General features: G+C 53.2%; 1 protein-coding gene across 19 annotated transcripts in view; it reads right to left on the bottom strand.

Moving 5' to 3' along the window:
* UBR5 (ubiquitin protein ligase E3 component n-recognin 5) overlaps positions 1-24,321 on the bottom strand; it is a 2,132,574-nt gene that overhangs the window by 361,315 nt on the left and 1,746,938 nt on the right. For all 19 annotated transcript variants that reach the window (XM_078686916.1, XM_078686920.1, XM_078686919.1 and 16 more), the window contains one exon: positions 4,126-4,270. In XM_078686916.1, the coding sequence (XP_078543042.1) occupies positions 4,126-4,270 (145 nt within the window). The remainder of the gene's footprint in view (positions 1-4,125; positions 4,271-24,321) is intronic.

The following is a 24,321-nucleotide window of genomic DNA, read 5'->3' as shown; positions in this document are numbered from 1 at the left end:
GAATCTAGAGGGCGTGTTAAGCCAGCTGTTTTACCATCACATTACCCCTTGAACACCCAGTGAAAGGACACCACACAAGTGTTATGAAAATAAACAGTGTATTTATTAGAATCACAACAGCCCTGTACTCTTTATGAGGACAGGGTGCTAGGCACACAACAAAACTCTTACGAAAATACTTAAGTTAGCACAGTATATACAAATGCCCGAGGGGCACGGAAAACCATATACTCTGAAAGTGGAATGCGAAATTACTAGCAGGTAAGTACAGTACTAATAGGCTTTGGAATAGCTAGGACTTGACTATAGAATCGTTAGATTACTTCTAGGAGGCCCAGGGGACTCGGGTGCAGAGTGTGCACTCTCACACGGGATGCGGGACAAAGTCTATGATAGCTAGTAAAGTTAAAGTTAGTGTTCACGGGCGAACCCGACCTGGTAGGGAGAAAACGACAGTGGATCCTGACCCTTGGATAGTGAGGCTATGCTGGGGCACCGAAATGCCGAAGTTACCTAGCCCAGGGGCTGCAGCTGCATAGGTCTCAAAAGACGTCGGGAATCCTCGTAGACGAACCAGGAGCCTGGAAGAAAGATGCTGGCAGGCGACCAGTGAAGAGAGTTCGAAGTGATCCAAGCCTGGATCTTGAAGATGGACGATACCTGAAAGCAGAGGGGACCAAGTTCGTGACTACTAGCCAGTAGTCAGGGGGCACCAGGAGGGCACCGGATGGTAGTCACCTCGACTAGGTGAGTGGGCGACGCTGTGCTCTGCAGATCTCACGGACCAGGAGGCGTTGTCGGCGACCAGGATGGAGGGGCGAGCTGTCCCACGATGGATGAAGCTGTCGGCGTTGAAGAACCCAGGATTGGGCAACAAAGCCTTGGCTAATTCAAGCCCACGCGGTGGACTCAAAATGGCGTCTTGAGTGGACCAGGAGGGTCCGGGGTGCTCCTCTTCTGGAAGGGAGCAAGAGCCAGTCTGGAGCAACCAGACCAGCAGCCGTGATGTCGTCGGGCGTCGTTCAGAAGGCCACAAGCCAGCGGGCTAGTAGCCAAACAACGCGGTGAGCAGCAAAAAGCAGAAGGGCCCCACGCCGATCGTGGAGATGCTGGGGGGCTGCTCTTCGGTACTGGAGCTGCTCAGGGTTGGGGCTTCTCGGACCCCAAAGCACTCGCCAGGAGATTACTCGGCGGGCTTGCTGTGAAGAAGTCGGGCAGTCTTGGCAATAGTCGGTCCCTTGAGGTCTCGTCGCACTCACGGTTCTCAGCTTGCATGTAGAGGTGAGTAGAGGTCGGAGGTGCCAGGGAAGCCGGGTCTTGTCGAGCTGGGCAGTCGGATTCCGGAGAAAGGACTTACAGCAGACCGCAGTGTTCTTAGGATGGTGCCTGCGGATGCAGGGTGACTACTCCTTAGTCACAAGGGAGAATCTTGAAGAAGAAATCTTGATGTCCTTTCGTAGAAAGTTGTGTCTTGATTCCCAAGATGATCTAATTTGGAAGGGGGCCTGCTCCTACCTTTATCTGGGAGAAGGGGGCTGGCACGCGACTAAGTCCTGCCCTAGGGGTGGGACCAGGAGGGGGGTGGTTACACCCCTCTCCTTTGGCGGGCTTTCCCCAGGCCAGGGGCTGGAGTGCCCCTGGAACTGGTTTCAGCCGGCCTATGCACAGTGAGCACCGGGGTGCCACTTGCAGTCACCTTCCTCTGAAGCCCTGCCTACCTGGAATACACAAAACCCTGTCTGGGGCGGTGCTGGCACCGCCCCTGGCAGGAAACCCTTTGTCCTTGCCTCCTGCTCTGGGAGGACTCCCAGCAGCAGGAGGGCAGACTTGTGTCTCGGTGGCAGCATCCATTTTGTGGATGCTAAGGCTCTGTCTGACTTTAACCGGGGTTACAGGTTACATACATGTCGTGTCCCTCTAGAAGGGTGGAATGCTAACCCCGTCGCCAGAATTGGCGAGGGGTTAGTATTCCAATTCGTATGACACCTTACTCGACATGTTTTGATAAAGCGATACCAGAGTTGGCATATAACCGCGAGGATTATAATGCACTTAAGAGTATATGGTATGCGATATCATGGAAACGGCTAAGGGATAGATCCCGAAAGCCGCAGACAGGCTCAGCTCATGCCAGAGCACCATCTCACACGATTCCAAGCACTCTGCCTTCAGGATTGTTAAGGCCTGCCATAGGAGTGACTGATAGGAGATCTGTGTGTCCATTTTAGGGTTAGATATAGGTATACTATATCTAAAGCAAAGGGTGAGTACACCACCTTGCCCCAGCTGTCGTGCAGCCAGTTGTGTCAGTTTAGTTAGTCAGCCCAGGGGTGGCATAATACATGCTTCAGCCCCTGGGAGACTTCTGGGTGCACCTCAGCCCTGGGTACAGGGTCTTGGAGAGGGCCCAGTGCCAATTCAGTACCTGAGTACAATTTGGATAGAGAGAACAGCTAGGCTGTGGGTCTGATTAGCAGGCCCACAGCCAGGGAAAGTCGTAAACCAGTGCAGCAAAAAGCAAAAAATCTGGGTGATCATAGGATTGCAGACCCTACTCTCCTACAGTTAGGAATTTCCAATCGGGTACATTTCCTCAAAAGCCTCCATCTTCTTCTGTAATTTAGCACTTTTTTTCTGAGAGGAAACCACCTCCTTTGATTAACCTTGTCCACTTATTATTTCCTATAAAATTAGCAAGTATTTATAATTTTTTTTATTGAGGTTTGTTTTAGGTCCCAAATGCACTAGAAAGATCTTCCCATCTTGAGCAGGACTGTAGTTTGTAGCTGCAAGACTACCACCAAAATCAATTTGTAAGTACTTGTATAGTTTGGCCCTTGGGAATTTGTCACACATTATGACAATGATGTAGCTGCACCTCCTCCTTTACCTTCCAAGAGGCCAAAAGCTGCAGCAAATGTACTCTGATAAGGGCTTTACCAATATGCCTCTGGGGAGCCAAGCAAGAAAGGCGCAGCAGCCTGCTGTGCCCTTGTCCACTCCATGAAACAAAGAGCAAGCATTCGGATAGGTGCTGTTTGTCAATGCAGGTTCCATATGGGGCCTGCCGCACTTAGATGTTACCTGTGACTACTACACTGGGCTAGGAAGTATGGTTCTTCTCACACTCGTAGGACCACACTGCATTATGCAGTCCTTATCAGGCCTTGATTCTACCAGAAGACTAGGAGAACTCAGAAGTCTAGTGCAGATCTCAAGTACCATAAGGCAAAATTAGTGGAATTAAATTAACACATAAAACAATAAAAGTGAGCCCCGTAAAGGCTGCATCACAGATGCTTTCACCTGAGACAAATGCAGAGCGAAGGGAAATATAGCTTCCATTGTGCTAGCAGTGTCACATCATGCTTAGGTGTCCCAGTAGGTCCTGATCGAACGTGATTTACTCTGGACTCCCACTGAAGATGTTCCAGTAAAACTAGATCTTAACAAAAATTAACAGTTGAAACAATTTAAGGTAGTCCTGTATATAATGAGTATTAGACACCATCAAATTGCTGCTACACATAAAATTTCAAGCAGTAGTCAAAGTGACAATACTCTTAGAACTTGTGAGTCAGAGAATGAGGGAGGAATTAGGGTTGATTTTTACAGCCTCAGGACCGACTGAGCAGAAATCTAGCTATCCAGCATTGCTCTTGACCTGTTTACCATGACGGCATCTTCTCCTATGTCACCCTGTAAGTATATGCAGTAGTAAACAAAATACCAGGACACAGTGCAAGGTACATTCAGCTAGTATTCTAAAAGGCAGGCAGAAATCAAATGTACTTCCAAAATGCTGGGAAATCTGAATTAGGCAGATTTTCAATGTTGTATTTTAAGGTGGAATAGGAGACTTGGAGGAGCATTCAGGCTATCCGTTATATCTGCAAACACTTTAAAGAGAAGCATTTTAGTTAATAAAAGTTTTGGTGACAGCCGACGACCAGCTTTTAAACAACTTTGCCCATTAAATCGAGACAGAAATATAAGCAACAGGTTTGTTTGACAAGCCTTCTTCGAAAATACAAAAAACATAAATATGTATATTAGGTGATTTTATCCAATTTAAATAAGTGTATCACATTGTAACAACATATCTGGAAGCCACATTATTCTTACTGGTTGTATTGCTAGGACACGAGGGTGAAGTCTTTCTCCGAGTGCTTGTCGATGTAATGGAACTGGATCAGAATCATCACCTGGATTTCCTTCTGATGGTGGCCTGTACGGACGTGTATCAATGGAAAGCTGTCTTCGGAAATCCCTAAAATAGATATGTTCATTAATTGTAGAAAATAAATACGGTTGATGCCACACCATATACTAATAATCAACTGTCTGCATATTACTGGTGTCATTGTCATTTTGGTTTGGGCAGGACAACGTAAAAGTGATTCCACAGGATTTAATGTGAAGAAATTCTGGTGATCATTGAAATATTAATCAAAGACTGGATGATTGCCAGTTAAAGAGTGACAAGTGAGGAATACTTTGACAAATGAAGGTTTTTATTTTTTGCAAAAGAACAAACTTACTTACCTTAGGTAATGATATATCTGTAAGAGACACATATTAGTTATCGATTCCTTACCGTAGAATTACCCCCAGGCATCAGCCTGGATCCCGAAAATGTTTCTTTCGCAGTACCCCTGCGCATTGGTAGGTGGCGTTGGTCGACTCTGCGTTGGTGTTGTGATAGCCAGAATGAGGTTGTGGTATCTACTTAGACGCCGCCCCTGCGTGCTTATTTCAGTTCTTTACAGGACATTCCACGCCAGAAGCACAGAGCCATGCAAGACACTGACCACTGATGCACAACACTAGGGCCCTGAAAGGTAGTCCCAAACTCTAGAAGTCAGTTCGCAGAACGGGGAGGATGGGTGGGGCAGTAAGGAATCTATAACTAAGATATATCTCTTACAGATATATTGTTATCTAAGTAACCTGTTCACCAGAAAGAGACTATTAGTCACAGATTCCTTACCTTAGAATATATACCCCAGCAATACCAACCCCGGAGGTGGGTCTGCGAACCAAGTTCACACCAGAAAGTCCTGGAGAACTGAGCGGCCAAAGAAGCCGACTCTCCAGACTTGGCTATCCAGGCAGTAATATTTAGTGAATGTGTGCAATGATGCCCACATGGCTGCCTGGCAGATATCACTGAGAGGGACCCCATTTCCCAAAGCAGTAGTGGCTGCCATCGCCCTGGTGGAATGGATGCCCAACCCAACCGGAGGCTCCTTTTTCGCAACAGAATAACAGATTTTAATGCAAAGCACAACCCATTGAGAGATAGTGCGTTTTTGGAAGGCCCGACCTTTCTTGGCGCCCACATAGTCAACAAAGAGTTGATCATCCACCCGGAATTATTTTGTGCAATCCAAATAAATGATAGCGCAAGTCTTGGATCCAGGCGGCGTAGACTCTTCTCCTCTTTAGAAGGATGTGGGGGCAGGAAGAAGGTGGGCAAAGTGATCGTGTGTCCTATGTGGAAAGAGGTAACCACTTTGGGAAGAAAAGAAGGTCTAGTTCGAAGGACAATCTTGACCGGATGAATAGCAAGGAAAGGAGGTTTCAAAGAAAAAAACAAAGAAGCTCACTCACCCTGCGAGCAGAGGTGATAGCAGCCAGAAACGCAGTCTTTATGGTCAAGAGTCTGAGAGGGCAATTATGAACTGAACTCTAGGCCAATTATTTTTGTATACCTATACTATTGTTTATTTTTAGAACCGAGTAAGCCTGGCACAGGTAAGCATAAAATACTTTTCAGTATTAAGTTGCTGAATATAGAACAGTTTGAAAATGCAATAGAGCTTGTACTGTGTTTGATTTACAGGGGATGCAGCAGGTTGCAACACTTAGCAAATACAGTACATTGGAATGAATGTTTTTTTCAGTAAATTACAGGTAAGTTACTTTGTACTTTAGTTTTCTTACTTTGTGCTGGATACCTGGATTCACCACTGGGACATTTCCTGTAAACAGGTAAATAAATACGTTTTGGGTATTTGTGCGATTTTTAAAGAATATTTCTAGATTTAAAAAATCCACACTTCAAAACTTTTTGGAACAGAATTGTCAATGTTATCCTATGGAGAGAAAACAGGTTATCGGTTCATAAGTAAGTAATTGACTGTGGGAGTTAAGGTTCTGGAGTTAGACTCAGGAGTCTCCCAGGGTCAGTGATGCACTGTTGATGCACCCTCAGGGGCACTAGGTCAGCCGGGTGCAGAGTGTTGAGGCCCAATGTTATCCAAAGGGGGCTAGAGATCCTCCGGTTGGTGGCTGCTGGCAAGCAGGTCACTGGGTTGCGGGAGCAAAGCTCCTAGGGTTTAGGTCAAGGCAAATGGGGAAACAAAGTAGCACAAAAGGTGCACCCTCAGCGGCACTGGGGCAGCCGGGTGCAGAGTGCTGTTTCGAGGTCGGGAGCCCTATTATTTTCAATGGAGAACCTCCGGTTTGCAAAAGCACTGCAGGGAGGGAGACAAAGGACTTCTGGGTGTGACCACCACTTGGAGAGGTAATGCACAAGTTACTACTTGTGTAACGATATATCTGTAAGAGACATTAGTTAGTATTAGATTCCTTACCTTAGAATATCCCCAGGCGTCAGACTGGATCCGGAAATTTTTGCGTAGCAGTACCCTTGCGCGTCGGTAGGCGTCGTCTGCGGCTCCGCGTCCGTCGTCGTGGGCGCCGTGATGACGTCGTCGGAGTACTTAGACGCCGCCTCCGCGTGCTGACGTCAGTTCTTAGACACAGCTTTTCCGTGCCAGAAACGCAGAGCCATGTTAAAAACCAACACTGGTGCCATTGAAACTAGGGCCCTGAAAGGGGACAACCCTAACCCTAGATATTGGTTCGCAGAACGGGGAGGATGGGTGGGTCGGTAAGGAATCTAATACTAACTAATGTCTCTTACAGATATATCGTTACACAAGTAGTAACTTGTGCATCTGAAAGAGACACGTTAGTATTAGATTCCTTACCTTAGAATAGATACCCCAGCAATACCAACCCCGGTGGAGGATCTGCGAACCAATAATCACACCAGAAAGTCCCGGAGGACGGAACGGCCAAAGAAGCCATCCCTCCGGACTTGGCTGTCCAGGCAGTAGTGTCTTGCAAACGTGTGCAGCGAAGCCCACGTAGCTACCTGACAGATGTCTTGTAAGGGCACTCCCCTGCCCAGGGCAGTGGTAGTCGCCGTGGCTCGGGTAGAATGAGCCCGCAATCTAGCAGGAGGCTCCTTCCTAGCCAAGGAGTAGCATGCCTGGATACACAGGATGATCCACCGAGAGATGGTCCTCTTGTGCACCGCTTTCCCCTTCTTCGCGCCCACGTAACCAACAAAGAGTTGGTCATCCACCCGGAACTGGCGTGTGCGATCCAAGTAGAATGAGAGCGCACGTTTTGGGTCCAGACGGTGGAGCCGCTCTTCCTCTTTAGAGGGATGCAGTGGCGGGAAGAAGGTTGGCAAGGTGATAGACTGCCCGATGTGGAAGGCCGTGACGACCTTGGGCAGGAAAGAAGGTTTGGTACGCAGCACCACTTTGTCCGGATGGACAGAAAGGAAAGGTGGAGTACAAGAAAGGGCCTGGAGCTCACTCACTCTCCTGGCAGAGGTGATGGCAACCAGGAAAGCAGTCTTCAGAGTCAGAAGGCGTAGAGGACAGTTGTGAAGTGGCTCAAAGGGAGCGCACATCAGAAATGTAAGAACCTGGTTCAAGTCCCACTGAGGCATCACAAACGGTACAGGAGGAAACGTGTGTGTGATGCCCTTAAGAAATCTATTAACAATAGGGGACTTGAACAAAGAAGGTTGATCAGGCAGCCTGAGAAAGGCTGAAAGGGCAGAAAGGTAGCCCTTGATAGTGCCCAGAGCAGAGCCCTGCTGGGCAAGAGAAAGAAGGAAGAGAAGGACCTCAGAAAGAGGGGCATTGAGGGGATCCACAGCCTTTGCTGTGCACCATGCCACAAATCTGTTCCACCTGCAGGCGTATACCGACTTTGTGGAGGGACGCCTGGCTGCCAGAATGATGTTACAAACTTCAGGAGGCAAGTCAAATGGCCTCAACTGTCGCCGCTCAATCTCCAAGCATGGAGGTGGAGACTGGACAGGTTCGGGTGGAGGACCGTCCCCTGCTGCTGCGACAGAAGGTCCTCCTGAAGAGGCAGACGAACCGGGGGATCGACTGACATACTGAGTAGCTCTGGATACCAGTACCTTCTCGCCCAGTCCGGAGACACAAGGATGACTTGGGCCCGGTCGCGCTTGATCTTCTTCAGCACTCTGGGCAGAAGTGGTATAGGCGGAAAGGCGTATAACAGACCGCAACTCCACACGCGACGAAAGGCGTCGCCGAGCGAGTGCCGCCTTGGAAATTCCAACACGCAGAACTGATGACATTGCGCGTTCTCTTCGGTGGCGAATAGATCTAACCAAGGCTCTCCCCATCGCTGAAAGAGGCCTTGCGCCACGTCCGAGTTCAAACGCCATTCGTGATCCATCATGCACCGACGGCTGAGCTCGTCCGCCCTGGCGTTCAGAGTACCTGCCAGGTGTTGAGCCACCAGGGTCACGCCCTGGCGTTCCAGCCATTGCCAAAGGCGAAGAGCCTCTTGACAAAGGATCCACGACCCCACCTCACCTTGTTTGTTGCAGTACCACATGGCGGTGGTGTTGTCCGTGAATACCTGCACTACACTCCCCCGGACAGAGGGGAGGAATGCCTTCAGTGCCAGACGAATCACCCGGAGCTCCAACAGGTTGATGTGGAGCCAGGTCTCCGCCGGAGACCAGAGGCCTCTGATCTCCGCCTCTCCCATGTGGCCTCCCCAGCCCTGGAGGGACGCGTCCGTCACAACTACGTGCTCCGGTTGGGGAAGGGAGAGGGATCTGCCGCTGACCCAATCGCGGTCCGTAAGCCACCACTGCAGCTGTCTCGCAGTGCCCTCCGAGAACAGGACGTGGTCGGATAGGTTGCCCTGATGCTGGGCCCACTGAAACTTCAGGTCCCACTGCAGAGCCCGCATCCGCCACCTGGCGTGATGCACCAGTAGGATGCAGGAGGCCATCAGCCCCAGAAGCCGCAGCGTCAACCTGACCGAAACCCGGGATAACGGCTGAAAGATGGGAATCAGAGCCTGAATATCCCGGACCCGCTGTTCGGGCGGATAAACCCGAAACCGCGCCGAGTCCAGAACCGCTCCGATGAAGAGGAGCTTCTGAGAGGGGCACAGGTGTGACTTTGGCACATTGATGGAGAACCCCAGGTGGTGCAGGAGGTCTGCCGTCGTCTGGAGGTGGCTGACGACTGTCTGGGGCGAGCCCGCCTTCAACAACCAGTCGTCGAGGTAGGGGAAGACTGAAACCCCTAACCTGCGCAGATGAGCTGCGACCACCGCCATCACCTTTGTGAACACCCGTGGGGCGCTGGTAAGGCCGAAGGGGAGCACGGTAAATTGAAAGTGCTCGTGGCCAACCATGAACCGCAGGTAGCGCCGGTGGGCAGGCAGGACGGGGATATGAAAGTAAGCGTCCTGCAAGTCCAACGCTACCATCCAGTCTCCTGGGTCCAGGGCAGCCAGGACCTGAGCCAGAGTCAGCATCTTGAACTTCTCCTTCCGGAGGAAGCCGTTGACGTTCCTTAGGTCCAAGATAGGGCGTAGGCCCCCTTTGCCCTTCTTGGGTACCAGAAAGTAGTGGGAGTAGCAACCACACCCTACTTCTGGCCCAGGAACGCGCTCGATGGCCCCCTTGGCCAAGAGGGCCGTAACTTCCTCCTGCAGAAGTCGCAAATGAACCCCCGATACACGGTGGTTCTGCGGTGGCATGGCTGGAGGAGTCGCCTCGAAGGGGAGGGAGTAGCCCCTTCGGACGATTTGCAGCACCCACCTGTCCGATGTGACAGTGCGCCAGTGGAGGTGGTGATGGCGAACCCTGCCCCCCACTGGTGTCACATGGGCCTGAAAGCACGGACTAGGAGGGTTTTGAGGCGGATGCTGCGGGGGAAGGTGTGGACTGACCTCGCCGCTGCCCCCGACCGCCCGGACGGCGGTTCCCACGGCCGCCACCGCGTTGGGTATTGCCCTGCGGAGCGTGGGTGGCGGCACGTGTGGGCGCACCCCTTCCGTGGCCACGAAAGGAGTGAAAGGCAGCCGATTGCTGGCGCTGGCCCGAGAGGCCCAAGGACTTGGCCGTAGCCCTGGAGTCCTTAAAGCGCTCAAGCGCATGGTCTGCCTTGTTGCCAAAGAGGCGACGGCCATCGAACGGCATGTCCATGAGTGTGTTCTGGACGTCTGCCGAGAAGTTGGCGGACCTCAGCCAGGCGTGGCGTCTGACCGCCACCGTCGTTGCCATCGCTCTACCTAGCGAGTCGGTGGTATCCAGCCCACACCTGATGGAATACTTGGCTGCATCCCGGCCCTCCACAAGAGCTTGGCCGAGTTTGGCCCGTACCTCCAACAGACACTCTGGCAGCACCTCCGCGACCTTATCCCACACAGAGTGGGTGTAACGTCCCAAGAGGCAGGCGGTGTTGGAAGATCGCAGGCCCAGACTAAGGGATGAGAAGATCCTCTTCTCATACTGGTCATACCTCTTGGATTCCCTGTCCGGCGGGGCCGACGGGAATGCGGTCTGGGAATTGGAGGCCTGGATGACCAGGCTCTCGGGGATAGGGTGGGAGGACAGGAAACATGGGTCGCCCGGGGCTGGGCGGTGGCGTCTGGCCTCGTTCCTATCTACGGGCGAACCCGTAGCGGGCTTGGACCAAGTGCCCAGAAGAACGTCGGTCAAGGCCTCATTAAAGGGCAGCAGAGGCTCGGCCGAGCTTGACTGCGGTTTAAGGACCTCAGTGAGGAGGTTAGTCCTCACAGCCGCGACGGGGAGCTCAAGGCCCAAGGCCTTGGCAGCCCTCATCAGCACCACACTATACGTTGCCCCCTCCTCCGAAGCCACGGTAGGAGGGGAGACAAAACCAGTGTCTGGAGAGGTGTCCAGGCCACTGGCCTCCCCAAGGTCTCCTGTCCAGTCCTCGTGAGACTGACACTCTCTGGTCAGAGGGTCCTCAGACCCCTCCCAGTCCTCTTCATCACCCATCTCCTGAAACTCAGGGTTCTCAACTAATGGGGCCTGTTCATAGAAGTGAAATTCTCCAAACGACGTCTGGAGCAGAGCCCATCGGGGCCGTCCCGGCGCCGGAACAGGAACGAAGGTGGAACCGGGGACGGCGCCGCCCGAGGACGGCGCCGGAGGCGACACCTGAGGGTCCGACGCCGGGGAGGTCGTAAGGTCCACCGGCGACAAACCAGATCCCGAAGGAGGTCCAGCGGAGTCGGGCCCGAAGGCGCCGGCGGCGCCGGAACAACTGAACCCCTCGGCACCGGGCCCGAAGGCGCCGGCGGCGTCGGGATAACGGGAACCTGCGGCGCCGGGGCCGAAGCACCCGACGGCGTCGGGGCAGATCCCCCCCCCCCGAACCCGCTAGGGGTCCCAGACGGGTCCGCTGGGCCCGAAGGCGCCGCAGAGCCCGTCGTCGGAGAGAGTTTCCTCATGGCCATGAGGAAGCGCTCGACCTCCTCCGGCATCGCGTTGAGCCCAGGGACCGTAGGGTATGGGGCTGGACGCGGCGCCCGCGACTCCGTCGGAGCCGCGTGGGTGGTGCCACCCGAACCCCCGGCCGCATCGTGCGAGCGTCGGGGGGAGTCCGAAGAGCGATGACGCCGCTTGGACTTCTTGTGCCGCTTACCCGACGACGACTTCGACCCGGAGGAGGGCGGCCTACTCTCGGAACTGTGGTGGCTCCGAGCCCGCAACCTGTCCCTCGACCTCCCATGGGATCGGGACCTCTCGCGGCGCGGGACCGACTGCCGGAGTTCGAGCCGCCTGCGGGACCGCTCCCGCCTGGCATTCGAAGCGAGGGCCCGGCAGTCGGAGCAGGCCTTGTCGTCGTGGTTGACGCCGAGACAAGATAAACACACGCGATGAGGATCCGTGACCGACATCAGGCGGTCGCAATCATCGCAGTGCTTAAAGCCGGGCATCCCTACGGCACCGTCGGAGTCGAAAGACTTCGAGAACAATCAAAAGTGATCAAAAAGTTAGTCAAAAAATGACTAGGGTTACTGCTTTTTCCAGATCTGCGCTTGCTGGCGCGGAAAAAAGAATAACTGACGTCAGCACGCGGAGGCGGCGTCTAAGTACTCCGACGATGTCATCACGGCGCCCACGACGCCTACCGACGCGCAAGGGTACTGCTACGCAAAAATTTCCGGATCCAGTCTGACGCCTGGGGATATTCTAAGGTAAGGAATCTAACACTAACGTGTCTCTTTCAGATTTGGGAAGTTAAGGGTTGGTTAGGCACCGTTGGTTTGGGCACACAAGGCCGTGGGGCGTCGGGTGCAGGGGTGCCTTTTGGGGTCAGATCTTCTTATCAGCTCTGGGTCCCGGTTGGGGGGGCCTTCTGGATTTAGGCTGCAGGCGTAAACTTGAGGCAGGTCAGGGGTCTCCTGATCTCAGGTCAGGATCGCCGGGGTGACCTCCTCATGGTATTTTTCCACTAGTGCTCGGGCGGGGTTCGGCGGGTGCAGAGTGGGCTGGATTTGCAGTTTCCGGCTGCTGCCAGAGGTTGCAATTGAACAAATTCGGTGTTCACAGGAGACGCAGTCGTTTGGAAGTGAAGGCAGGCAGGTCCTCCGGGGTTTCTGAGGTTGCTGGTTGCAGGACTGTAGGGAAATGGGTTTCTGTTGCTGTAACCCCCCCCCCCACACTTTTTGCCTGATAACTAAGGCACTTTTCCTTGGTGTGTCCTGGGTCCCTGCCAATCAGGTACCCAGGGCCTGTGTTCCTTCCCTAAAAACTGTACTAAAGCCTAAACCCAATTGGTATCTCTGGCCACTTGTCAGCCCCTGGTAAATGGTACCCTAGGTACCCAGGGCATGGTGACCAGAGACGATCCCAAATGGCTGCAGCACTTATTGTGCCACCCTTAGGGGCCCTGTAATCGGACACCCACACACTGCCTTTGCAGGCTGAGTGTCCTAGTGCAGAACTAAACAAAGAGTAGACATGGCAGATATACCTGTGTGCCATGCCCACAAACACACTGCCCTGGCATACATCAGTCACCCCTCTAGCTGGGTGCACTATGCCAGTGGTGTGGGCACAGGTGCATGAGACCTGTGACGCTACAGTACCCAGGGCCCTTCCTGGGCACTGTAAGTGCAGTGATGCCATTAAGAGTATACGGTGCTTGGAGGTTGTCATTACAAACTCCACAGCACCATGATGGCTACACTGAAGACTGACAAGTTTGATATCAAACTTCTCAGTACATTAAACCCACACTGATGCCAGTGTGGGATTTAATGCACAAGTTACTACTTGTGTAACGATATATCTGTAAGAGACATTAGTTAGTATTAGATTCCTTACCTTAGAATATCCCCAGGCGTCAGACTGGATCCGGAAACTTTTGCGTAGCAGTACCCTTGCGCGTCGGTAGGCGTCGTCTGCGGCTCCGCGTCAGTCGTCGGCGTCGTCGTGATGACGTCGTCGGAGTACTTAGACGCCACCTCCGCGTGCTGACGTCAGTTCTTAGACACAGCTTTTCCGCGCCAGAAACGCAGAGCCATGTCAAAAAACCAACACTGGTGCCATTGAAACTAGGGCCCTGAAAGGGGTAAACCCTAACCCTAGATATTGGTCCGCAGAACGGGGAGGATGGGTGAGTCGGTAAGGAATCTAATACTAACTAATGTCTCTTACAGATATATCGTTACACGAGTAGTAACTTGTGCATCTGAAAGAGACACGTTAGTATTAGATTCCTTACCTTAGAATAGATACCCCAGCAATACCAACCCCGATGGTGGGTCTGCGAACCAATAATCACACCAGAAAGTCCTGGAGGACAGAACGGCCAAAGAAGCCATCCCTCCGGACTTGGCTGTCCAGGCAGTAGTATCTTGCAAACGTGTGCAGCGATGCCCACGTAGCTGCCTGACAGATGTCTTGTAAGGGCACTCCCCGGCCCAGGGCAGTTGTAGTTGCCGTGGCTCGGGTAGAGTGAGCCCGTAATCCAACAGGGGGCTCCTTTTTAGCCAAGGAATAGCATGCCTTGATACACAAGATGATCCACCGGGAGATGGTCCTCTTGTGCACCACTTTCCCCTTCTTCGCGCCCACGTAACCAACAAAGAGTTGGTCATCCACCCGGAACTGGCGTGTGCGATCCAAGTAAAATGAGAGCGCACGTTTTGGGTCCAGACGGTGGAGCCGCTCTTCCTCTTTAGAGGGATGCGGTGGCGGGAAGAAGGTTGGCAAGGTGATAGACTGCCCGATGTGGAAGGCCGTGACAACCTTGGGCAGGAAAGATGGCTTAGTACGCAACACCACTTTGTCCGGATGGACAGAAAGGAAAGGTGGAGTACAAGAAAGGGCCTGGAGCTCACTCACGCTCCTAGCAGAGGTGATGGCAACCAGGAAAGCAGTCTTCAGAGTTAGAAGGCGTAGAGGACAGTTGTGAAGTGGCTCAAAGGGAGCGCACATCAGAAATGTAAGAACCAGGTTCAAGTCCCACTGAGGCATCACAAACGGAACAGGAGGAAACGTGTGTGTGATGCCCTTAAGAAATCTAATTACAATAGGGGACTTGAACAAAGAAGGTTGATCAGGCAGCCTCAGAAAGGCTGAAAGGGCAGAAAGGTAGCCCTTGATAGTGCCCAGAGCAGAGCCCTGCTGGGCAAGAGAAAGAAGGAAGAGAAGAACCTCAGAAAGAGGGGCAGCAAGAGGATCCACAGCCTTTGCTGTGCACCATGTCACAAATCTGTTCCACCTGCAGGTGTATTCCGACTTTGTGGAGGGACGCCTGGCTGCCAGAATGACATTACAGACTTCAGGAGGCAAGTCAAATGGCCTCAACTGTCGCCGCTCAATCTCCAAGCATGGAGGTGGAGACTGGACAGGTTCGGGTGGAGGACCGTCCCCTGCTGCTGCGACAGAAGGTCCTCCTGAAGAGGCAGACGAACCGGGGGATCGACTGACATACTGAGTAGCTCTGGATACCAGTACCTTCGTGCCCAGTCCGGAGCCACAAGGATGACTTGGGCCCGGTCGCGCTTGATTTTCTTCAGCACTCTGGGCAGAAGTGGTATAGGCGGAAAGGCGTACAATAGACCGCAACTCCACTCGCGACGAAAAGCGTCTCCGAGCGAGTGCCGCCTTGGAAATTCCAACGCGCAGAACTGATGACATTGCGCGTTCTCTTCTGTGGCGAATAGATCTAACCAAGGCTCTCCCCACTGCTGAAAGAGGCCTTGCGCCACGTCCAAGTTCAGACGCCATTCGTGATCCATCATGCACCGACGTCTGAGTTCGTCCGCCCTGGCGTTCAGAGAACCTGCCAGGTGTTGAGCCACCAGGGTCACGCCCTGGCATTCCAGCCATTGCCAAAGGCGAAGAGCCTCTTGACAAAGGATCCACGACCCCACCTCACCTTGTTTGTTGCAGTACCACATGGCGGTGGTGTTGTCCGTGAATACCTGCACTACACTCCCCCGGACAGAGGGGAGGAATGCCTTCAGTGCCAGACGAATCGCCCGGAGCTCCAACAGGTTGATGTGGAGCCAGGTCTCCGCCGGAGACCAGAGGCCTCTGATCTCCGCCTCTCCCATGTGGCCTCCCCAGCCCTGGAGGGACGCGTCCGTCACAACTACGTGCTCCGGTTGGGGAAGGGAGAGGGATCTGCCGCTGACCCAATCGCGGTCCGTAAGCCACCACTGCAGCTGTCTCGCAGTGCCCTCCGAGAACAGGACGTGGTCGGATAGGTTGCCCTGATGCTGGGCCCACTGAAACTTCAGGTCCCACTGCAGAGCCCGCATCCGCCACCTGGCGTGATGCACCAGTAGGATGCAGGAGGCCATCAGCCCCAGAAGCCGCAGCGTCAACCTGACCGAAACCCGGGATAACGGCTGAAAGATGGGAATCAGAGCCTGAATATCCCGGACCTGCTGTTCGGGCGGATAAACCCGAAACCGCGCCGAGTCCAGAACCGCTCCGATGAAGAGGAGCTTCTGAGAGGGGCACAGGTGTGACTTTGGCACATTGATGGAGAACCCCAGGTGGTGCAGGAGGTCTGCCGTCGTCTGGAGGTGGCTGACGACTGTCTGGGGCGAGCCCGCCTTCAACAACCAGTCGTCGAGGTAGGGGAAGACTGAAACCCCTAACCTGCGCAGATGAGCTGCGACCACCGCCATCACCTTTATGAACACTCGTGGGGCGCTGGTAAGGCCGAAGGGGAGCACGGTAAATTGAAAGTGCTCGTGGCCAACCATGAACCGCAGGTAGCGCCGGTGGGCAGGCAGGACGGGGATATGAAAGTAAGCGTCCTGCAAGTCCAACGCTACCATCCAGTCTCCTGGGTCCAGGGCAGCCAGGACCTGAGCCAGAGTCAGCATCTTGAACTTCTCCTTCCGGAGGAAGCCGTTGACGTTCCTTAGGTCCAAGATAGGGCGTAGGCCCCCTTTGCCCTTCTTGGGTACCAGAAAGTAGTGGGAGTAGCAACCACACCCTACTTCTGGCCCAGGAACGCGCTCGATGGCCCCCTTGGCCAAGAGGGCCGCAACTTCCTCCTGCAGAAGTCGCAAATGAACCCCCGATACACCGTGGTTCTGCGGTGGCATGGCTGGAGGAGTCGCCTCGAAGGGGAGGGAGTAGCCCCTTCGGACGATTTGCAGCACCCACCTGTCCGATGTGACAGTGCGCCAGTGGAGGTGGTGATGGCGAACCCTGCCCCCCACTGGTGTCACATGGGCCTGAAAGCACGGACTAGGAGGGTTTTGAGGCTGATGCTGCGGGGGAAGGTGTGGACTGACCTCGCCGCTGCCCCCGACTGCCGCCACGGTGGTTTCCGCGGCCGCCACCGCGTTGGGTATTACTCTGCGGTGCGTGGCTGGCGGCACGTGTGGGCGCACCCCTTCCGTGGCCACGAAAGGAGTGAAAGGCAGCCGATTGCTGGCGCTGGCCCGAGAGCCCCAAGGACTTGGCCGTAGCCCTGGAGTCCTTAAAGCGCTCAAGCGCATGGTCTGCCTTGTAGGAGGGGAAACAAAACCAGCGTCTGGCGAGGTGTCCAGACCACTAGCATCCCCAAGTTCACCTGTCCAGTCCTCCTGGGACTGACACTCCTGTGTCAGAGGGTCCTCAGACCCCTCCCAATACTCCTCATCACCCATCTCCTGGTACTCAGGGGTGTCAAATGATGGGGCCGGCTCATGGAAGATGAACTCTCCGAACGGCGTCGAAAGCGGCGCCGTTCCGGGGCCGGAACCGGATCGAGGGAGGTATCGGGGACGGCGCCGGGGGTGACACCTGAGGGACCGGTGCCGGGGAGGTCGTTAGGTCCACCGGCGACGACCCGGATCCAGTGGGGTCCTGTGGCGCCGTGCCCGTAGGCGCCGGCGGCCGAAGCACCCGACGGCGTCGGGGCCGAAGCCCCCGATCCGCTAGGGCCCCCCAGATGGGTCCGCTGGGCCCAAAGGCGCCACGGAGCCCGCCAGGGGAGAGAGGGACCTCATGGCCATGAGGAACCGCTCGATCTCCTCCGGCGTCGCGCGCGGCTCAGGGACCGGAGGGTATGGGGCCGGACGCGACGCCTGCGACTCAGACGGAGCCGCGTGGGCGGTGCCACCTGAACCCCCGGCCGCGTCGTGCGTGCGTCGGGTGAGTCGGAAGAGCGATGACGTCTCTTCGACTTCTTGTGCTTACCTGACGACTTCGACCCTGAGGAGGGATGTCGACTCCCGGAGCTACGATGGCTTTGCTCCCGCGACCGGTCCCTCGACCTCCGTCCGGACCGGGAGCTCTCCTTCTCCTAGCACGGGGCCGACTGCCGGAGTTCGTGTCGCTTGTGGGACCGCTCCCGCCTAGCTTTCTAAGTCAGGGCCCGGCAGTCGGAACAGGTCTTGTCGGTGAGGGTCGGTGACCGACATCAGTCGGTCGCAGTCCTCACAGGGTTTAAAACCTGGCATCCCTATCGGCACCGTTCGGAGTCGAAGACTCGAAAAAGTAATGATCAAAAAGGATCAAAAAGTTTAGTCAAAAAAGACTAAGGTACCACTTTTCCCGGATCTGCGCTGCTGACGTCAGCACGCGGAGGCGGCGTCTAAGTACTCCGACGGCTTCATCGCGGCGCCGCCGCCGACGGACGCGGAGCCGCAGACGACGCCTACCGACGCGCAAGGGTACTGCTAAATTTACATTGCCACCAGTTAGAAGTATCCATCAGAAGGAAAGTTTACAGAGAATGGATTTTCCTTAGCAGATAACAGCAGATTTCAGAAAAAGATGCAGCTACACAAGGGTGTAGTGAAGGCTTCACTGAGTTTTTGCTTCTGCTATACCTACATGGCCCCTCTGGTGTGCCCCAGGCACAATTTAAACATTTCTCTCTTATCAGTTTGTGCTAGATGTACTTCAAAGGTGAGCATTCCGTGTTAAGAAGGCATTCTTCACGCGGGGGGAGGGGTGCAGACAACATAGTATCATCTGTGAAAGAAAAATGCTACTTACCAGTATGCATACTGGTAAGTAGCATTTTCCGTTCGAGGCATATGAGCTGCAGATCACACACTATGCATAGATTGTGTAGCAGTACTCCACCTTAGCGGCGACCACCAATATCTGTTGCAGTTGTTTGAAATAGTGTTTTGAGTACAGCCTGGCCCACACTAGCCTGTTGCTTTGCTTGCACATTTACACAATAGTGTTTTGTGAATGTGTGCGGTGTAGACCATGCAGCTGCTTTGCTGATGTCATCTAAGGGAATGTTCCCTAAGAAAGCCATTGAAGCCTCTATTTTTCGAGTCGAGTGGGCTTTAGGAGGAATAGATAACGTACGTTTTGCTTTTTGATAGCAAATTTGTATGCATTTGACAATCCACCTGGCAATTCCAGCTTTTGATATAGGATTGCCTTTATGTGGTGGTGAGAAAGATACAAAAGTTGTTTAGTTTTGGGAAAAGGTTTTGTTCTGTCAATATAATAATTTTTACGTCTAGCGTATGAAGAGCTCTTTCTGCAACTGTTTGTGGTAGCGAGAAGAATATTGGCAACTCTACGAACTGGTTAAGATGAAAGGGAGAAATAACTTTAGGAAGGAATTTTGGGTTTGTTCTGAGAACCACTTTGTTATGATGGAGTTGTAAAAATGGTTCTTGGATAATAAGTGCTTGAAGCTCACCGACTTCTAAGGGAAGTGATGGGCACTAGAAAAGAGACGTTCCATGTGAGAAACTGCAATTCACATTTGTGTAGTTGTTTAAGTGCTCACATGACATTAGTCTTGTGAGCACAATATTTAAGTTCCACACAGGTGAGAGTGGTACTCTCTGTGGAATTATTCTTTTGAGTCCTTCCATAAAGGCTTTGATGGCATGTACTCGGAATAGTGACAAATGTTGTCTGTTTTGTAAATAGGCTGCTATAGCGGCAAGATGTAACTTAATAGATGTGTATGCTAGGTTAGACCTTTGGAGATGTAGCAGGTAACCTATGATGTGTTGAATTGACACATCTAAGGAATTGATGATGTTATTGTTGCAGTATATAACAAATCTTTTCCACTTGGCTGCATAGCAAGCTCTAGTTGTGGGGCGTCTAGCTTCTCTGATAACATTCATGCAATCAGGGGGAAGGTTAAGGTAACCAAACTCTAGGACTTCAGGAGCCAGATCGCTAGGTTGAGCAGTGGCGGGTCTGGGTGTCTGATCTCTCCATGGCTCTGGGTAAGGAGGTGTGGAGAGAGGTGTTGTTTTTGGTGCGGGACTACAGACAGTAACAGTAATGTGGTTGTAGGAAGGTTGATCCCTGACTATGGTTGCCCCCAACTTTTTGCCTGGTGTTTTGCTGGTTTTCTGACTTAGTTGACCTGAGGCCCTGCTATTCAGGACCTCAGGCCCACTGCTCTCTCTGTAAAATGGATTCCATGTACCTTAGGTACATATCTAAATTGGATACTGAGTCACCTTATCAGTCCCTGTACAGTGTACCTTAGGTACCCAGGGCATAGGTGTACCCAGGGCCTACCAGGGGCTGCAGCATGTATTATGCCACCCCTGGCTGGCCATCCAAATCTGACACAACTGGCTGCTTGACAGCTGGGGCAAGGTGGTGTAATCACCCTTTGCTTTAGATATAGTATACCTATATCTAACCCTAAAAATGGACACACAGATCTCCTATCAGTCACTCCTATGGCAGGCCTTAACAATCCTGAAGGCAGAGTGCTTGGAATCGTGTGAGATGGTGCTCTGGCATGAGCTGAGCCTGTCTGCGGCTTTCGGGATCCATCCCTTAGCCGTTTCCATGATATCGCATACCATATACTCTTAAGTGCATTATAATCCTCGCGGTTATATGCCAACTCTGGTATCGCTTTATCAAAACATGTCGAGTAAGGTGTCATACGAATTGGAATACTAACCCCTCGCCAATTCTGGCGACGGGGTTAGCATTCCACCCTTCTAGAGGGACACGACATGTATGTAACCCCTAACCCCGGTTAAAGTCGAACAGAGCCTCAGCTCCACAAAATGGATGCTGCCACCGAGACACAAGTCTGCCCTCCTGCTGCTGGGAGTCCTCCCAGAGCAGGAGATAAGGACAAAGGGTTTCCTGCCAGGGGCGGTGCCAGCACCGTCCCAGACAGGGTTTTGTGTATTGTAGGTAGGCAGGGCTTTAGAGGAAGGTGACTGCACGTGGCACCCCGGTGCTCACTGTGCATAGGCTGGCTGGAACCAGTTCCAGGGTCACTCCAGACCCTGTGCTGGGGAAAAGCCCGCCAAGGAAGTGGGTGTAACCACCCCCCTCCTAGTCCCACCCATAGGGCAGGACTTAGTCGCGTGCCAGCCCCTTTTTTCAGGATAAAGGTAGGAACTGGCCCCCTTCCAAATCAGATCATCTTTGAATCCTGAAACTACTTTCCACGAAAGGAACTCAAGACTTCTTCCTAAGATTTCTCCCTTGTGACTAAGGAGTAGTCACCCTGCATCCGCAGGCACCATCTTAAGAACACTGCGGTCTGCTGCACGTCCTTCCTCCGGAATCCGACTGCCCAGCTCGACGAGAACCGGCTTCCCTGGCACCTCTGACCTCTACCTGCATCATCAGTCACGCTGAGATTCGTGGGTGTGACGAGACCTCGAGGGACCGGCCATCTTCAAGACTGCACGACTTCTTTCCAGCAAGCCCGCCGAGTGAATTCCTGGTGAGTGCTTTGGGGTCCGAGAAGCCCCCACCCTGAGCAGCTCCAGCACCGAAGAGCAGCCCCCCAGCATCTCCACGATCTGCGTGGGGCCCTTCTGCTTTTTGCTGCTCACCGCGTTGTTTGGCTACTAGCCCGCTGGCTTGTGGCCTTCCGGACGACGCCCGACGACATTTCTGCTGCTGGTCTGGTTGCTCCAGACTGGCCCTTGCTTCCCTCCATCGGAGAAGTACCCTGGACCCTCCTGGTCCACCCAAGACGCCATTTTAGGTCCACCGCGTGGGCCTTGCATTTGCCAAGACTTGTTGCCCAATCCTGGGTCCAGCGACATCGACAGCAAGAACCTTCGTGGGACAGCTCGCACCTCCATCCTGGTCGCCGACAACGCCTCCTGGTCCGAGAGACTGCAGAGCCCAGCAGCGCCCACTCACCTGACTGCGGTGACTTCGCCCGGTGCCATCCTGGTGCCCCCCTTAATCACTGGCTAGTGATTCAAGAACTTGGTCCCCTCTGCTTTCAGGTTTTCTTCTTCCTTGATCCAGGCTTGGATCCATCGAACTTTTCTTCACTGGTCGCCTGCCAGCAACTTCTTCCTTCCAGGCTCCTGGTCCAGCAACGAGATCCCCGACGTCTTTTCAGACCTATGCAGCTGCAGCCCCTGGGCTAGGTAACTTCGGCACTCCGGTGTCCCAGCATAGCCTCACTATCCAAGGGTCAGGATCCACTGTCATTTTCTCCCTACCAGGTCGGGTTCGCCCGTGAACACTAACTTTGTGAATTTTAGCTTCCATAGACTTTGTCCCGCATCCCGCGTGAGAGTGCACACTCTGCACCCGAGTCCCCTGGGCCTCCTAGTAGTAATCTAACGATTCCCTAGTCAAGTCCTAGCGATTCCAAAGCCTATTAGAACTGTTACTTACCTGCTAGTAATTCGCATTCCACTTTTAAAGTATATGGTTTTTCGTGCCCCTCGGGCATTTGTGTATAACGTGCTAACTTAAGTATTTTCGTAAGAGTTTTGTTGTGTGCTTAGCTCCCTGTCTCATAAAGAGCCAGGGTAGTCTTGTTATAAATAAATACACTGTTTATTTTCATAACAACTTGTGTGGTGTCCTTTCACTGGGTGTTCAAGGGGTAATGTGATGGTAAAACAGCTGGCTTAACACGCCCTCTAGAGTCTTAGCCTTAGACTGCTCGTATCCATGCTACTAGGATAGCTGGTCTATAAGGTTGACTTACAACCAATCATCAATAAGGGTTGTTTGTACTGATATATAGTGATCACTAGAATAGTGAGCACTGCACATCAGGCCAACTTCTCACAGTGGTGTACCACGGTTGTCTGGCCCATGTTGGAGCAACTAGGATAGGAGTCAGTGAATGTTGCAGCAGTTTGCGCACCACCAGTGGAATGAGTGGGAGAGGCGAAAAAGCGTACGCAAATCTGCCTGAATAATTCATCCATATTGCATTGCCGTTGGACAATTGGTGTGGATATCTAGCGGCGAAGCTTAGGCATTTGGCGTTTTTGTGTGTGGCGAAGTGATCTATCTCTGGGTTCCCCCATGTGAGAAGTTGGCCTGATGTGCAGTGCTCACTATTCTAGTGATCACTATATATCAGTCCAAACAACCCTTATTGATGATTGGTTGTAAGTCAACCTTATAGACCAGCTATCCTAGTAGCATGGATACGAGCAGTCTAAGGCTAAGACTCTAGAGGGCGTGTTAAGCCAGCTGTTTTACCATCACATTACCCCTTGAACACCCAGTGAAAGGACACCACACAAGTGTTATGAAAATAAAAAGTGTATTTATTAGAATCACAACAGCCCTGTACTCTTTATGAGGACAGGGTGCTAGGCACACAACAAAACTCTTACGAAAATACTTAAGTTAGCACGGTATACACAAATGCCCGAGGGGCACGAAAAACCATATACTCTAAAAGTGGAATGCGAATTACTAGCAGGTAAGTAACGATTCTCAGAGGCTTTGGGATCGCTAGGACTGGACTACTGAACCTTTAGATTACTAGCAGGAGGCCTAGGGAACTCGGGTGCAGAGTGTGCACTCTCACGCCGGATGCGGGACAAAGTCTATGGGAGCTAGAATTCACAAAGTTACTGTTCACGGGCGAACCCGACCTGGTAGGGAGAAAACGACAGTGGATCCTGACCCTTGGATAGTGAGGCTATGCTGGGGCACCGAAATGCCGAAGTTACCTAGCCCAGGGGCTGAAGCTGCATAGGTCTCAAAAGACGTCAGGAATCCTCGTTGCCGGACCAGGAGCCTGGAAGAAAGATGCTGGCAGGCGACCAGTTGAAGATAGTTCGAGTTGATCCAAGCCTGGATCTGGAAGATGGATGACACCTGAAAGCAGAGGGGACCAAGTTCGTGACTACTAGCCAGTAGTCAGTGGGCACCAGGAGGGCACCGGATGGTAGTCACCTCGACTAGGTGAGTGGGCGACGCTGGCTCTGCAGATCTCACGGACCAGGAGGCGTTGTCGGCAACCAGGATGGAGAGGCGAGCTGTCCCACGATGGATGAAGCTGTCGGCGTCGAAGTTACCCAGGATTGGGCAACAAGCCTTGGCAAATTCAAGCCCACGCGGTGGACTCAAAATGGCGTCTTGAGTGGACCAGGAGGGTCCGGGGTGCTCCTCTTCGGGAAGGGAGCAAGGGCCAGTCTGGAGCAACCAGACCAGCAGCAGTGATGTCGTCGTTCAGAAGGCCAGAAGCCAGCGGGCTAGTAGCCAAACAACGCGGTGAGCAGCAAAAAGCAGAAGGGCCCCACGCAGATCGTGGAGATGCTGGGAGGCTGCACTTCGGTGCTGGAGCTGCTCAGGGTCGGGGCTTCTCGGACCCCAAAGCACTCACCAGGAATTTACTCGGCGGGCTTGCTGTGCAGAAGTCGTGCAGTCTTGCAGATGGCCGGTCCCTCGAGGTCTCGTCGCACCCACGGTTCTCAGCTGGGCTGTAGAGGTGGGTAGAGGTCAGAGGTGCCAGGGAAGCCGGTTCTCGTCGAGCTGGGCAGTCGGATTCC

This window comes from Lissotriton helveticus, chromosome 4_1, assembly GCF_964261635.1.
Source record: "Lissotriton helveticus chromosome 4_1, aLisHel1.1, whole genome shotgun sequence".
In the NCBI taxonomy this organism is placed as follows: Eukaryota; Metazoa; Chordata; class Amphibia; order Caudata; family Salamandridae; genus Lissotriton; species Lissotriton helveticus.
The sequence above is the reverse complement of the archived record's forward strand: the minus strand, read 5'-3'. Positions and strand labels throughout refer to the sequence as shown.